This window comes from Corvus kubaryi, unplaced genomic scaffold (genome assembly GCF_017639235.1).
Source record: "Corvus kubaryi isolate FWS band 111438036 unplaced genomic scaffold, C.kubaryi_AGA036_p1.0 37391, whole genome shotgun sequence".
Taxonomy (NCBI): Eukaryota; Metazoa; Chordata; class Aves; order Passeriformes; family Corvidae; genus Corvus; species Corvus kubaryi.
This window is the reverse complement of record NW_024581130.1, coordinates 76,971-90,962: the sequence shown is the minus strand read 5'-3', so window position 1 is coordinate 90,962 and position 13,992 is coordinate 76,971. Positions and strand designations below refer to the sequence as shown.

Below are 13,992 nucleotides of genomic sequence, written 5' to 3'. Positions count from 1 at the left end.
TGGAAAAAATAGGCTTCCTAGAATCTGAACTGCTATTCAAAAATACTCTGGAATGTTTTCTTTCCTCAGACCTTCTGGAATTTTTATACATTTATTTTATATATGTTTTTGCTACAGGTCCATCTCTGGTGTACACTTAACACTGACATCAAGTGAAGACTAAATTTTCCTGTGTTTATATCATCATGAGTATAGCATTTATAGTCCATTCCCTAACCTTTCTATTCAAGCTATAAACATTAGGCTTTATGATCTGAACAATTTGATGTCTCTGTGAAATATTCCTGTATTCTGTGTACTTACACTGAATGTTACATTGCAGATGAACCACCAGGTTGTCCAAACACTGTTCTCTAGAATGAAAGTGCAATTAAATCATAAGTATCTGCACACCAAATAACTCTGACTGTCAAATAGATACACATACACACAGAGAGAGAAATTTATATAATCATATATATAAAAGTACATTCCTTTAGCAATATCAACCTGTGAAGTATAATAACTAATGCTACCTGTTTAAATTATATTTTAAATATGCAACATTATATGCTATACAACATTAAATGTACATATTCCTCTTCAATGAGTACTTAATTGGTTTATATTATGGAAATAAAAGTAGACTCGTGTTTTAGGGAAATCAGTCATCTGTCCGTGACAGATTTGCAATAAAGTTATAGCTGCCTACGGTATTTTTTCCTACCTTTTGAGATGTTTTCAATGCCTTACCACTAGAGATCAGTGTGGCCAAAGAATTTAAGAGGTTAGTTTTATATTGCTGAATAATATTGCTGTAAAATACATAGCTGCATATACTAGGTTAGAAATTATTTAGCAGAGATATAAAGCCAGAGTCTGAAGAGCGCAAGATCACAGATGAAAGCTGCTCAAGCATTTCTGATACTCAGAGGTTTCAATATTATGTTCATAGCCTGTAATGAATCTGAAACACTTGGGACAGTGTATGTGCTAGCAATTCAAATCTGATACAAATAGAACCACGAATTAGAGGAAAATAGGAAACCAAACTCTTCTAACAGTTTGTTTCCAGTGGGCATTTCCACATTCTATTTTTAAATGGAAAAGGTGAAGGATACTTTAAACATGATGGGGAATGATGCACTTCACTGTGTTTGCTCTAAAATTTGGTATCTGCTGTGAGATGTGACCCAGTAATTTCCCAATGGCATAGTGGTAAAAGAAGTACAGTGGGAACTGTAACTACCTACCCCCTCCCCAATTAAACCTTCACTATAGGGAGGTGCAAATGAGATATTCCTCCAGCCCTGAATAGTCCCACATTGCCATTTTCCACTTCAAGGTAGGTACCTATTTTTAAAGGTGTAATTTAAAAAGTGGAAACCAATTTCTGTGACTTGTATTCAGATCTGTATTGACTTCAGAAGGGTGTCCCTTCATAACCAGACAAACATCAAGGACAACCAGAAATGCATAAACCCCCAGGAAACCAATGTCATCTTCTGCATAAACCTTGTAGCAACTAAATACCTTTCCCACGATGCCTTCATAGGGTTTCAAAGGGTGGTCAGTGGTGCTGCATATTAGGTCTTTTATCTTTTTATCTGGTCCTATGCTTTCCCATAGGTAGATGCATAAACTACCCAAACTAACCATAAAAATGTCAGATTTGTCCCTATAATTTTACTTTTTCAGTGTAAAGTGAGTTGCTGGTCCCTACTGGTTGCTTTTGTAGAAATTGCTTCATTGGCCTCTGCTTTTTCTTCTTTGTGAAGCTAGCTCCCAGTAGGAAAAGCACTTCCTTGCCTGCACTTTAGCCCAACAGTTCTCAGCTGCCTCTTGGTCAGCACAGGAGAGGCCAAAAGGCAGCAGAGGCTTGTGCTGAACACCCTCCTCTGTGCCTCTCTGAGTGTCAGCTGTCAAGCAGCACGCCAGGCAGAAATCTGGAGTACTTAGGATATCTGTGAGCATGATCTTCACTTAGAACTGGCAAAAACAATTGTCCCTGTGGAATCTGCTCACATGTATCTAAAAGGCAGGATTTGGGGCTGTCACAAAACTATCCTGCCAAAAATCACATTACCTAAGGGCACCAGAGAATTATTTTGCTGTCTCTGTCACTGCAGCTTTCAAACCCTATTATATGTGCCCTCCTTTGTTTCAATGGTGGATGCACTTGAATAAAAACCAAAGACAATGTGAGAAGTACATTTTATAATTAGATTACGGGTTAATGAATTCACTTGCTTAAATTATCAAATCTGTGTGATCTTTCTATAATTTGTTATATGTACAAAATCCATGTGTGAATCTGTAATCATTCCACCCTGCAAAATTATTCCTGTCAGCTGTCCAGATGAAACATGGGAGAAGACACCTATTTCTGCAACAGAAATACAACTAAGATAAATGAACTTATTCCATTTTCTCCTGCTTTAATCACTTTTAGTGTTAAATAGATATTAACAGAAGACATCTTTAAATCATTACTGCTCTTCAAGATGTCTTGTGGCAATGCTGGTTTAGACATTCACTCAAGAAAAAAAGCAAAATAGCCTCCAATGATATTCCATTAGTTTAAGATACTTTCACCACCAGTGAGAATGATAAATATTTGGGGTTAACAGAGTACAATTAGAACATAAAATGTAACTTTTTTTTTTTTCCTGTAGACAAAATAATAGACCATAGGAAACTAAGAAGTCTCTCCTGATTTATTACTATGTGGTATGTTTATAAAGGGAAACTGAAAGAACCTGGGCTCTTGCTGTCCTCAACATGGTTCCAGCATTTTAGCAATTAGACAGTAATTTTCTGGCTCAGTGTTTCTGGTAGAAATCCAGAAAAATTTGTACAGTAAACCCTCTAATAAGCAGAAAAAAGTAATTTAAGTCATTAAAATTCTTCAAATTGATGATGGCAAGCCTTTCTCCTTGGGAGTTGTACTGTAAATCCCACAATTTCCTGAGGACATAATCCTGGGCTAACATCACGTTTTCATTTAATCTACAAGAAACCACCAGTTCCTAGCACCCTTCAGAATCACTTCAGCTGTTATTTGGGCTGAGAAAGGTTAGAATAGAATCAAATGTATTCTGAGGATCATGTAATCAAATAATTCACTTGTAAATGTGGAGACAAATCCAGAAGCCATTTTTTGAGTGGGCTAGTTTGTTTAAATATTGATACCTGTCTGTGGATGGCTTATTTTAGCATTCCTCACAGTATCCAAAGTCTGTATCAATAAAGCCAGAGGATTATAGAGTGTGACTCATTGTATTTTAAGAGATGCCTTGATGGATCACATTTTGGAGTGCTTATTTTTCTCTGCTGATTACAGAGAGAACCTACTGTGACAACTACTCTGTAACTGTGGGTGAATGTCACTCCATCTTAACTCTTCTATATTATGTATAGGTAGTCTTAATTCTACTGTATTATGTAGTCATATATTTCTAGATAAGAAATATTTTGTTAAAAGAGCATATAATTTCCACAGTAAACAGATGAAGACTTCAATTAATTTGAGCTACATATTAGTGCATAAATAATCACCACCATACTTAAAGCCATCATTTGTATGAGGAAGAAACCTCACTGTACCCACCTTTTTGTGAAAATTAGGCTGTGGTTACCTCCTTTAGCAATGGTGACAAATGGGCCATCTCCAGTGAATAATACAGCTGATGACATATTTGCATCCCTGGGACAAAAAGACACATGCATATTTTTAGGTATTTACCCTATTCCACCAGTGGAGCAATAGTAGGGAAATCGTTATACTGGCAGAATAAACATCAGGTTGGTAGGTTGTTTTTTTTTTCCCCCTGAAATAATGACCCTTTAGCAGGACATTTTTGAGACTTGAAACTCATTTGGATTAAAATGTGACTTACTTACTTCCAGTCTTGCATCTTATTCTAAGTTCTCTAATGCTACAATAATATTGAAAGAGACATTAATTAATTCTTTTGACAGCAGTAAATATTAATTTTGGCTTTTCTGTGCCACAGTGAAGGGTTTGCAATACCAGTTGTTAAGTGTGTGGAGCTAAAACTTAGTACACCAAACGGCAGTAATAGCTGAACCTTGGGGTATCACAGTCTTGCTTTTTTTGAGGGGTGCAGTTACATTTATATCATACTGTCTAGAAAGGAAATGAAATTACATTTTGTATCATGAAGAATGTAAGTAAAAAAAAAAAAAGTTAAGTTTCACCTCATAGATCTGTTGAAATCAAGATTGCTGTGGAATAAGTCAATAGTGTCATGTTTGCTAGTGAGTGGGAGTGGGATGTAGTCATAGAGTCACAGAATCACAGAACAGTTTGGGTTGGATGGGACCTTTAAAGGTCATCCAGTTAATTTTTTTTTTTTTTTTTTTTGATAGCAATGGCTTTTTGAACTAAGAATTCTGTGTACTGTTGGTGAGATAAATTGTTTTGACATTTAGAACCCATATCCAGATTTTCTTTATAGCCCATTCTGCATCATATACTTTGTGATACTTTGTATGACCAGTTTGGAAAACATATCCATGAAACATATTTGCTTTCCCTTGAGGAAACATGGGGAAAAAAGATTCTTGTGGTCAGACTGCATAATTTTTTGGGGGGTGACAGCCTCCCATCTGGCCCTTTAGCCTTACACATCTCAGGAGCAAGAAGAGAATCATTTGTGCAGGTGTAATACACAGGGAGCACCTGTACCATTCCTTCTCTTCAAATGCAGTAAATCTCACTCTCCTGGGAAGGATGAAGTCTGGAATCTGCCTGCAAATCAGCTGAGTCTGGAGTAAAGAGGTGTTCAACAACCCAGCTCTGCCACCAGGAGAGTTGTATGATCCACCTGCTGGGAAAGTCACTACTGCTGCATTTCTCAGCCCGGAAGTGCCTTTTAGGCAGTCTGAGAGCAGTAAAGTGCCAAGCTGGGTAGGCAGAGTCAAATTCTATGATGAAAAACTTTGCTGAGACGAGGAAATTATTCCCAGGAACTCACTTCCTTCTGAAGAAAGTTGCATGTTCATGAAGAAAATAGAATTAAGGGTTTTAGAGTAAAGGCTAAACTCTCTGTCTTGTTGGACTTTTGGGTGTGACAAAATTGCCAGGTCTACCCGTATTCCTGGGTACAGTTCAGCAAAGACCCAGCTGGCTCTGGTCCCAGGGAAACAGGATTGTTTTGCATCTGACCAATGGAATGGTGAAAAGCTCAGTGTGTGATTTTCTTGGTTCCAGGAAATAAGATATTGATAAGACTCAAATTTTAGCAGTGCTGCCAGATGCACACAGATACAAGTGCAAACTGAGAAAAGGATTATTTTCAGACTTCTCCAGAGCATCAATTTGTTCATCTTGCACCCCAGACTCGTTAAAAAGATTTGTAAATTATTTGCCTAAGGTGTATTTTGTAGATGCAGAGATAAGCATGTCCCCAGACTGGCTTCCTGTTTGGTGTAAATCACAAACGCAACAGTCACGTATCTGAAAAATGGAGGCAAAAGGATTCACACGTGCGAGTTATTAGAACCTGTGAGGAACACTGCACTTTCTAGCCCAGCTACCTAAATAATCAGGATATGATACAGGACTCCTGTCAGCTCAGTCCTTTTCATAAATTAAACAGCAAGTGAGACTAGCAAATGTATAAGCAATTAACAGCAAAAGTAAATTGTCCTAGATGAGCCTTAGCCTGTCTCTCTAATAAAGCATGATTCTAGGCTGTAATTCAGTGTAGGAGCATGAGCTATGGCCTGCTCAGGACCTGTTATTGCAAACATCCATTTAGTAACAAATATGGTGACACTTGTTAACAAATCTGCTGCAACAGGGGGGTTCAAGGAAAGCAGAATTGTGAGAATTGTGTGATACTCACAGGAGTTACACATATATATATATATATATATATATATACACACCTACTCATATACCAATACATACACACACATATGAGAATTTTATCCTGTGCTGCAGGATCAGTAACTGCAGTAGCACCCAGGTTACAAAAATGTGATACAAGTTAGGTTTAAAAATACTTTTTCTTGACCATGGGAATATGTCATGAACTGAGAAATGGAATTAGTAAGAAATAACTAGGAAGCTTAATAGGAACATTTTTAGCAAGTGCATCTGAGTAGTTTATAGAGACAACCTGAAAGGTATTGCCACAGAATGTTATGGAGACAAAAGCATGAGGTAATTTTTAAGAGGTATAGTACCATGGAAGACAAAGTTTGTCGAAGCTTATCAAATATGTCATTTAAATCAATAGACCACAAAATTACTCCTGTCCAGGAGAGAAAGGAGGCAGGGCAGGGGGGGAAAGAATCAGAGGAAAAAGGCCTCTAAAGAGCAAGGTATTTGACCAGAAGCACATTTAAACATGCTTTGTATGTTCTTACATGCATGCATACATAAATTACAGTCAGGATTTGTGCATGTAGCTATCTGATATTTATGTAAACTCAGTACCTATCTAAAGCAAAAAAGTAAAAATAAAACAACAAACCAGCACATATTCATCCAATTAGAAGTATTTTTGAAATAACACTGATATTTTCCTAAGTCATTCTAACTCTTTAATTGCTACAATTAATTTATCAGAAGAGCCCAGAGTCTCCTTCTGAAACCTGTTTGTGAGCAAAGGTGGAAGAGACAAAAGTAAAAGGAATGAATGAGGAAAGCATTCATGAAAACAGGATTAAGCTACTTCAGAATCAGTTATACAATAAAAGCAGATGAGGGAGAGAGTAAATATTAAGTTATATTTCTTTCTATGGATTTGTAGGTATCTTTCTTTGGTCAGAGACCAAAATAACGAATTGCAAGCTTAGAATTTAATTTGATTTTTAGTTGGGTGAGTGACATTCTGTAAAAACCTCAGCACTGCAGGAAAGCTAATTATTATTCAGTGGGTGACAGCGGAGTAGCACATGATGTAAGTAAGGCCAGAATGCAGGCCATAAATTTTACCATAGATTGAAAAATGCAAATCCCCTCACTCAACAATCCCCATGTTTCCCCCAAAAATTCTTCTAAGCAGTGACTGAAGCCAAATCTATTTTTCAGTCATATACTTCCCTCCTCCCTCCCTGCTCTAAGTGTTCCTCAAGAGAAATTCCATTTCCTCTCCCAATGGCTCAGATCTAGTGATAGGTATGAAATTTATTGGGAGCCCAGTAGCAGAATATCCAAGGGATTATTTTTACTTGGAATGAACAGCTGCAGTACGAAAGCAGAGCAGCCAAGACTGCTGTCTGCTCCAGCTTTACTCTTGAGCTACTCTTATGAAAGTGAAGATGTAAATGATGACATAAAGTGATAAAAGACTGATGCACTCACATCACTCTCCCAATGTTCTCCAGTATGTATCCTCATGCCCATGTTCAGAGTCCTCAATCCTGCACTGAATGCCATCAAAACAGAGTTTGCCAAACTTTCAAATTTGTTGGCACACCAAGCACTCCACTTGACAGAGACAGATACATTTGCCACTTTTTTGGAGAATACAACAGTAAAATGAGGGGGGAAATGCCAATATACGCTCAACAAATCAGCAAACAAGTTGCAAAGGACAATGAATATTTATTACTCACCCCAACCCCAACAGCTGGCAAACACTGTCTGAAATCTCTCCATTCCAATCATCTGCACATGCCAGATGCCACATCCTCCCAATCCTGGCTTGTACCAGCCCTTCGGTGCTCAGAGAGCCATTGAGTAATCTCACTGGAGAACAAAATGGGCAGAAGCATTTTGGATAGGTGGCAAACCACACCAAGCAAATAGAAATGTAATGTAAAGAGATTTATTATTGCAAATGAAGAACACAAAATAAGTTAAAATGCATTATAGAGGCAATAAACCCAGCATCTCCAGAATGTTGTGTTCCCACAGGAAGGAAATGCTACTGTTATCTCCTATATTTCTGCCACACGAGAGTTTCATACCTTGCATTTTGCAAACATCTCAGAAATAGACAATAAACAGCACATTTTCCATCAACTCTAAATAATGCATTTTTTTCTTAGTCAGCATTATATAATTTCCAAAAAAGCTCTAGCTCCATGATACTCAGTAACACTGACTGGAAATAAGGTTAAAATGAGTGTTGACAGAAAAAAAATAGATGTCCAGTTCCAAATGCTATGAGTTTTCACTGTTTTCATTGCAGCTTTAGTTAAAACACTCACGCTAATAATAAAAGCTCACTGAAAACCAGTCCTTCTATAAAAACTTTTCCCAAAAGAAGATATTCAGAACAAAAATTCAGAAACTGATTAAGTTATAGGTAAAAAGTCTTATGCTATTGGCATAGTGACTAAGGAAGTTGGATCACAAGGCCAACAGAATCTCACATATACACATATATATAAAAGAATTTTATTATGTAATATTAAAAATATATATAATAAGAAGGTCAATAGAGTGTCATATATGTCTTAGCAGCTACAGCTGCATTTCAGGCAGATGACAGGTATTGCCATTGTGATGTAGAGAAAAGCATGCAATGCACTGACATTTATTGGCCATCAAAATATTTTTGTTTTAAGAAAACTTACTTGTGCAGAAAACCTTTTTCCACCAAAGTTTTTTCACAAAGAGTACCCACAGTAGTAAATAAAAAATTTAGATTTTCAGAAATGCCTCTGTGACACCTGGAGTGCATTTATGAAAGAAGTGATATACAGTGATTAATTAATGATAGATCTCAGATTAAATTAAATTAAATTTTTGAGCTTCTTAAACATCTCAGAATTGTATGCACTGCAAGATTTCTCCAAACTACTTTAGACACCTCTCTTCTTGAGAGAACTTGAACTATAGCTCCTTTTCCTTTCTCCTCATCAAATCCATGTTCTCCAAATAGATTATTGGTAAGGAATAATAAAGTCATTGAGCATCCAACAACTGCTTAATTCAGATATAATGTATTTTATAATTATGCCATTTCTTTGCAGTTGCTGGAAGTTTCAAAAGCTGGGGAATTTGAAAAGACAGTTTGTCTAGTTCAAATTGCCACTTCTGATAAGAAATTGGTTTCAGGAAAATGAACAAGGCTTTTGGACACTGGAAAGACTCAATGTGAGAGTCTCTAATTGAATTTTCATTTTGTTTTAAGACATAGATTGATCTAGCCAAAGTTTGGATTAAATGGGTTTTTGGAAACAAATCTTCCAGGCTTTTCATGTGAGGTAATTTGTTATGAAGTAATAGACAATCAGTGGCAAAATAAATCTTCGGGAAAATGTACATCGTGTTAATGTAGGTGATGGTTACTTTGTTCAGATCTTTAGCAATGACTGGAAAAAAAAATTCAAGTTCTCTTTGCTTAAGAAGAAACTGAAGGGAATTTTATTCTATACATTTTAAAGGAAGAATATGTTTGCAACAAAATAGCCAATGGCACTAATTTAAGAAGTGAATCTGTGTCTTCATCCATCTATTTATCTATCTATCTGCATGTATTTACATATACCATGTATATTTCTATACATGCATGTAAAAAATGTTGAAATCAATGACGACTGTCATCACGCACCTAAAAACATATCTGATTCCTAGTAGACATCTTTAAAACAAAGGAATTGTGCTAAGCTTAAATACCACTTTTAAATCTTCCATTAGTTCTCCAAAGCAGATTGTCAGAAAGAGCAGTTTAACTGCTGTGCTAGGCCAAACATTATTTAAGCATTAGTTTTACATTTAAATTATTGGTTTAGAGAATCTTATTTCCCTGCTATGTGAAATGAATTAATATGCTGTACACAAGCATTTTGGAAATAACCACTTTACTGGAGAACTAAGGAATAGCAGTGAGCAATGGATGCTGCTTTTGAAGCTGTGCCATCCATTCACTCTACGGAGTCCAGGTGGGCTGGAGGGTGCCATGTGTTACACTTTGGCTTCACACTCACAAATCTGTTGGAGAATTTCCACCAAGGACATGTTTATTCTCTACCCTGCACTGCAGAGTTTATTCTGCTGTGGAACTCAAATTAATTACAGCAACAATTGGTAGAACTTGGAAATATAAAACGGATACAGAAGAAAAGCATATGTTGAGTTTCCATTTAATTTTGAGGCCATTATGAGCAACTACAGTTTTCAGCACAGAGGAGCTTCCTACCTTTTCCAGAGTTCTTCATCAGATTCCATATACTATCTCAGAAAAGTGACTGTTCTCCTGGCCCTGACAAACTCAATGAGATATTGATGTGTAAATTGGCATGGTCTGCATGCATCTGCAGCATTCTACATTAGCTGAGGTTCTGTGCTGTTTTCCTAGGCAATTCTTGCCAAATATGCATGGCTTAGATCGGACACTAGGAAAACTTTCTTCACCAAAAGGGCTGTCAAGCATTGGGACAGGCTGCCCTGGAAGGCTGAAGAGGCAGAGTCACCAGCCCTGGAGGAGTTTAAAAGACATGTAGACATAGCACTGAGGGACATGGTTTGGTGGTGAACTTGGCAGTGCTGGGTTAACGGTTGGACTTGATGATCTTAAGGACCTTTCCCAACCTAAATGATTCTATGATTTCTTTGTATGAAGGAAAGCTTACTGCACTTTGCTTCATCAGAGCCATCTTCACACTGAGGTACGTTGTCACACAGGTTATGCAACGGGATGCATTTCCCACTGCCACACTGATGCTCATCAACTGTGCAAGCCCCTGAAGGGAAATAAGAAAGGAAAATTAATCCATAATTATGAGGAAGGTTGATGTTCACAGGAGATCTTACAGTTCAGCTCAAGAAAATTGTGTAGATAGTATCCAGAACCTTTGATTTCTTTCCATTTCCATCCATGTCTCTTTCAAAATAAAGATAATTTTCAGATAAATAGAAGCTAATTAAGAATAAGTTCTATAGCACTCTGCCTTGTAGCTTCTGCTCAAGTTAGTGTTGCTCAGTTAGTAGTTTTCTTCTTTTGCAAGGGATAAACATAGGAGTGAAAAGTCAAATCCTGTCAAAAGTGACTAATGATGTCAATTTTCAAATGTTCAGCACTTTCACAAATTTTAAAGATCTTAAAGTGTGTCAAGTCAAGCAATCGAGCAAAGAAGCAATGAGAGCCCAGTCTCCTTCTGAAACCTGTTTGTGAGCAAAGGTGGAAGAGACAGAAGTAAAAGGAACGAATGAGGAAAGCATTCATGAAAATAGGATTAAGCTACTTCAGAATCAGTTATACAATAAAAGCAGATGAGGGAGAGAGTAACTATTAAGTTATATTTCTTTCTATGGCCCAAGTGTATTTTTAATGGCTTCATTCATTTACAGGAAATATACAGTCATAAACTTAAATTCCATCAAAAAATGGTTTCTTTTACTTTCCTGGACTTTCAGACAGAAATATTTAATTATCTAGAAGTCTTATTTGAAGCAAGATAATTACTTTACTTCTGATTTTTTAATATTCTTATAAAATGATTCATTCATCAATCATCATGGCCTGTACCAATTGGAAGAGGAAGAATATGGTTTATAAAAGGCTTGAACCAGATTTTCACACATTCAATGTCTATAACTAATGACAGTTATTCACAGAATTTTGTGAATAATGACAGTGTTTTTATTATATTGCATACTGACAAAAATTACTTCTGTTCAAGTAGTTCTTACTTTTCAAAAAAAACAATATTTCATAGAAAAAAAAATAAAATGCAAAGAAAAGTCTGCTTTTCTTCTAAAGTTAATTTATTTACTGACAATCCTTTTATCCTTAGGCCAGCATGCTAATGATATTAGTCTGTCCTTTGGCTGCAAAGATCATGAATAAGCATAATCCTTTTGCAAATGGAAATTTTTTAATACATTTAACCAGAACTGGCAATGGCCACTCTGAGAATTCTGCCTTGCTAAGCTTAATTTTCATTTTACGAAATATGGGGAAGTCTGGCCCAGCAAAGATGCTGAACCAGCTGATAAAAAAGGCAGAGTTGTTGGACTGAACAAATATGATAGAGAAGGCAGAACAAGAAGCAGCAAAATTGTCATATGTACATCTAAACCAACCTCTCAGTCTTGCACAATGGGAATAAACAGAGTTAATTTTACAAATGTAGACCAATGGTGAAGGTTTTTTAAAATATTAAGAAAAGTAATATTATTATTACTACTGTGAATTCATAAAAAATCTACCACTGGCTAAACAAGCTGGGAGAAACTTGCCATTTCTGGTAGTTAAGAAAATGAGCCTAGATCCTTGTTGAATTTCTGTTCATGTAAGTGCATGGTACTTCACAGATCTCTCAACAGTCTCTCTGCTTTTTTTTCCCTCTGTTTTTCTCCTGTCAGACTCCCACAGAAGTAATACAAAGTCTCTAATTAATTCAGTCAAGATTTGGCCAAGAGTTAGTATAATTATTTGTCCTGTCACGCACATTGCTGTTCCATGTAATTTGCATTACGCTTCATTTTGCATATTTTTGGAGGGTTGATTGCTGTATTATGAGTGACAAGTCTAATTGCAATCCCCAAGAATATCAAGAGTCTTTCAGAAGGGATCTGGCTGGAACCAGAAACACTGTTGTCCAAATATTTAAGAGACTAGTTCTTTCAGATTATTCACACACTGAAGACCAAATTTTTAAAGATGCAAGAAGGACCATATTGCAAATTTGATCAGAGTTACCACACACAGTTTTCTCTTCTAGTGCATGTTATCAATAATAAATATTTAGAAATGCACTTAAACACACATTATTGACACCCTGGAATGATTTACGAAGTGATGTTTTTTCCTGGGGCTTTTACAGGGAAAGTTAGCATTTGCCCTCTTAATATCTGAAAAGATTTTGGTCAAAATACTGACTCTATTTTCCACACAATATCACAGAGTTTCATATGATATAGACATTGTTCCAATTACACTAAGAAACAAACTCATCACGTTTCATGCCAGGAAATACAAAGTACAGATGAGTAACCAGCCTTTTTCTCTTTAACATTTGCATATTTCTACTGAGCAAGTGCTGAAAGTCACTTTGCACTCTCCACGCTTTCTGAAATATATTTGGCCAGTGGTATAACCTCTTAAAGGTTCAGATGCTTACTTAGATGGTAGCCAGTAGTAAAGTTTGCAAGAAATCCCTTCCCTGTTGTAGAGCTGTCCGTCCGGAGGATCACTGTCATCTGGTTTGTTGTAGAGAAGACATCTGGCAGCGGGCCTTTCTCTGTGTAGACAGCTATTCACCAGGAAAACATGAGTACATTCAGCCTATTTTGTTCATATATATTTGAAAATGTTTCGGGTTCAAAAGCAAATACTACCACCACAGGGATGTAGTTGCTTCCCCAAACCTAACTGCTCTCAGACTGCAATGGTCAGAGCCCAGCACCAGATTTGACTAATCAGCTCAGAACAATTAGGCTCAACTAAAAGATTATCCTTCTGTTTGTCCACGCACATAAACAGTCTGAGTTACTGAGAAGTCAGTTTCATACGGATTGCACAGAGAGCTGAGTGTGTGCAAATGTTTTGGAAACATGATGTCACATAGAGTATGCTTTCTCAATTTTTCCTCTGAATTTCTGAGGCCCAAAAAGTGTGAATGAAATGAGAGGAATTTCATTTCCTTTATATTATGTCCCTCAGTTTCCTCTAGCTGTCTGATTACATTCATTTTAGTACCCACTGCTGCTACTTGCCCAAAAGTAAGGAATCTGGTCCTCTGCCATCTCTGACTTCAACCACATCATTAATAGTTTGCAGATCAAAAACCTGAAAATGAAGTTGGATGTTTTTTCCATTTTCAGCATTCAAGTACCACACACCTGGAAAATAGTAACACACACACACACACACAAATCACCTTTTCAGTAGTTAAATTTACTGTGCCATTTTTGTGTTGAAGGGCTTTGGGGGGAAAAAGTCTCTCCTAAATTATTAATAATCACCCAAGAGATTAAGAAGTTTAAATCTTGTATTTAAAAGCTGTGAGTTTCCCTAAAGTAGTAAAGCTCGTTCATTTCTGACTGTGACAATGTGACAAATAGTCATGACACTTAAGCCT

At 36.6% G+C, this 13,992-nt stretch overlaps 1 protein-coding gene across 1 annotated transcript in view; it reads right to left on the bottom strand.

The window, feature by feature from the left end:
* The window catches only part of TMPRSS15 (transmembrane serine protease 15), a 51,114-nt gene that overhangs the window by 5,168 nt on the left and 31,954 nt on the right, over positions 1-13,992 (bottom strand). The window contains 6 exon segments of the mRNA XM_042037892.1: positions 304-353; positions 3,590-3,685; positions 7,573-7,705; positions 10,540-10,650; positions 13,033-13,164; positions 13,628-13,753. Coding sequence (XP_041893826.1) covers positions 304-353; positions 3,590-3,685; positions 7,573-7,705; positions 10,540-10,650; positions 13,033-13,164; positions 13,628-13,753 — 648 coding nt within the window.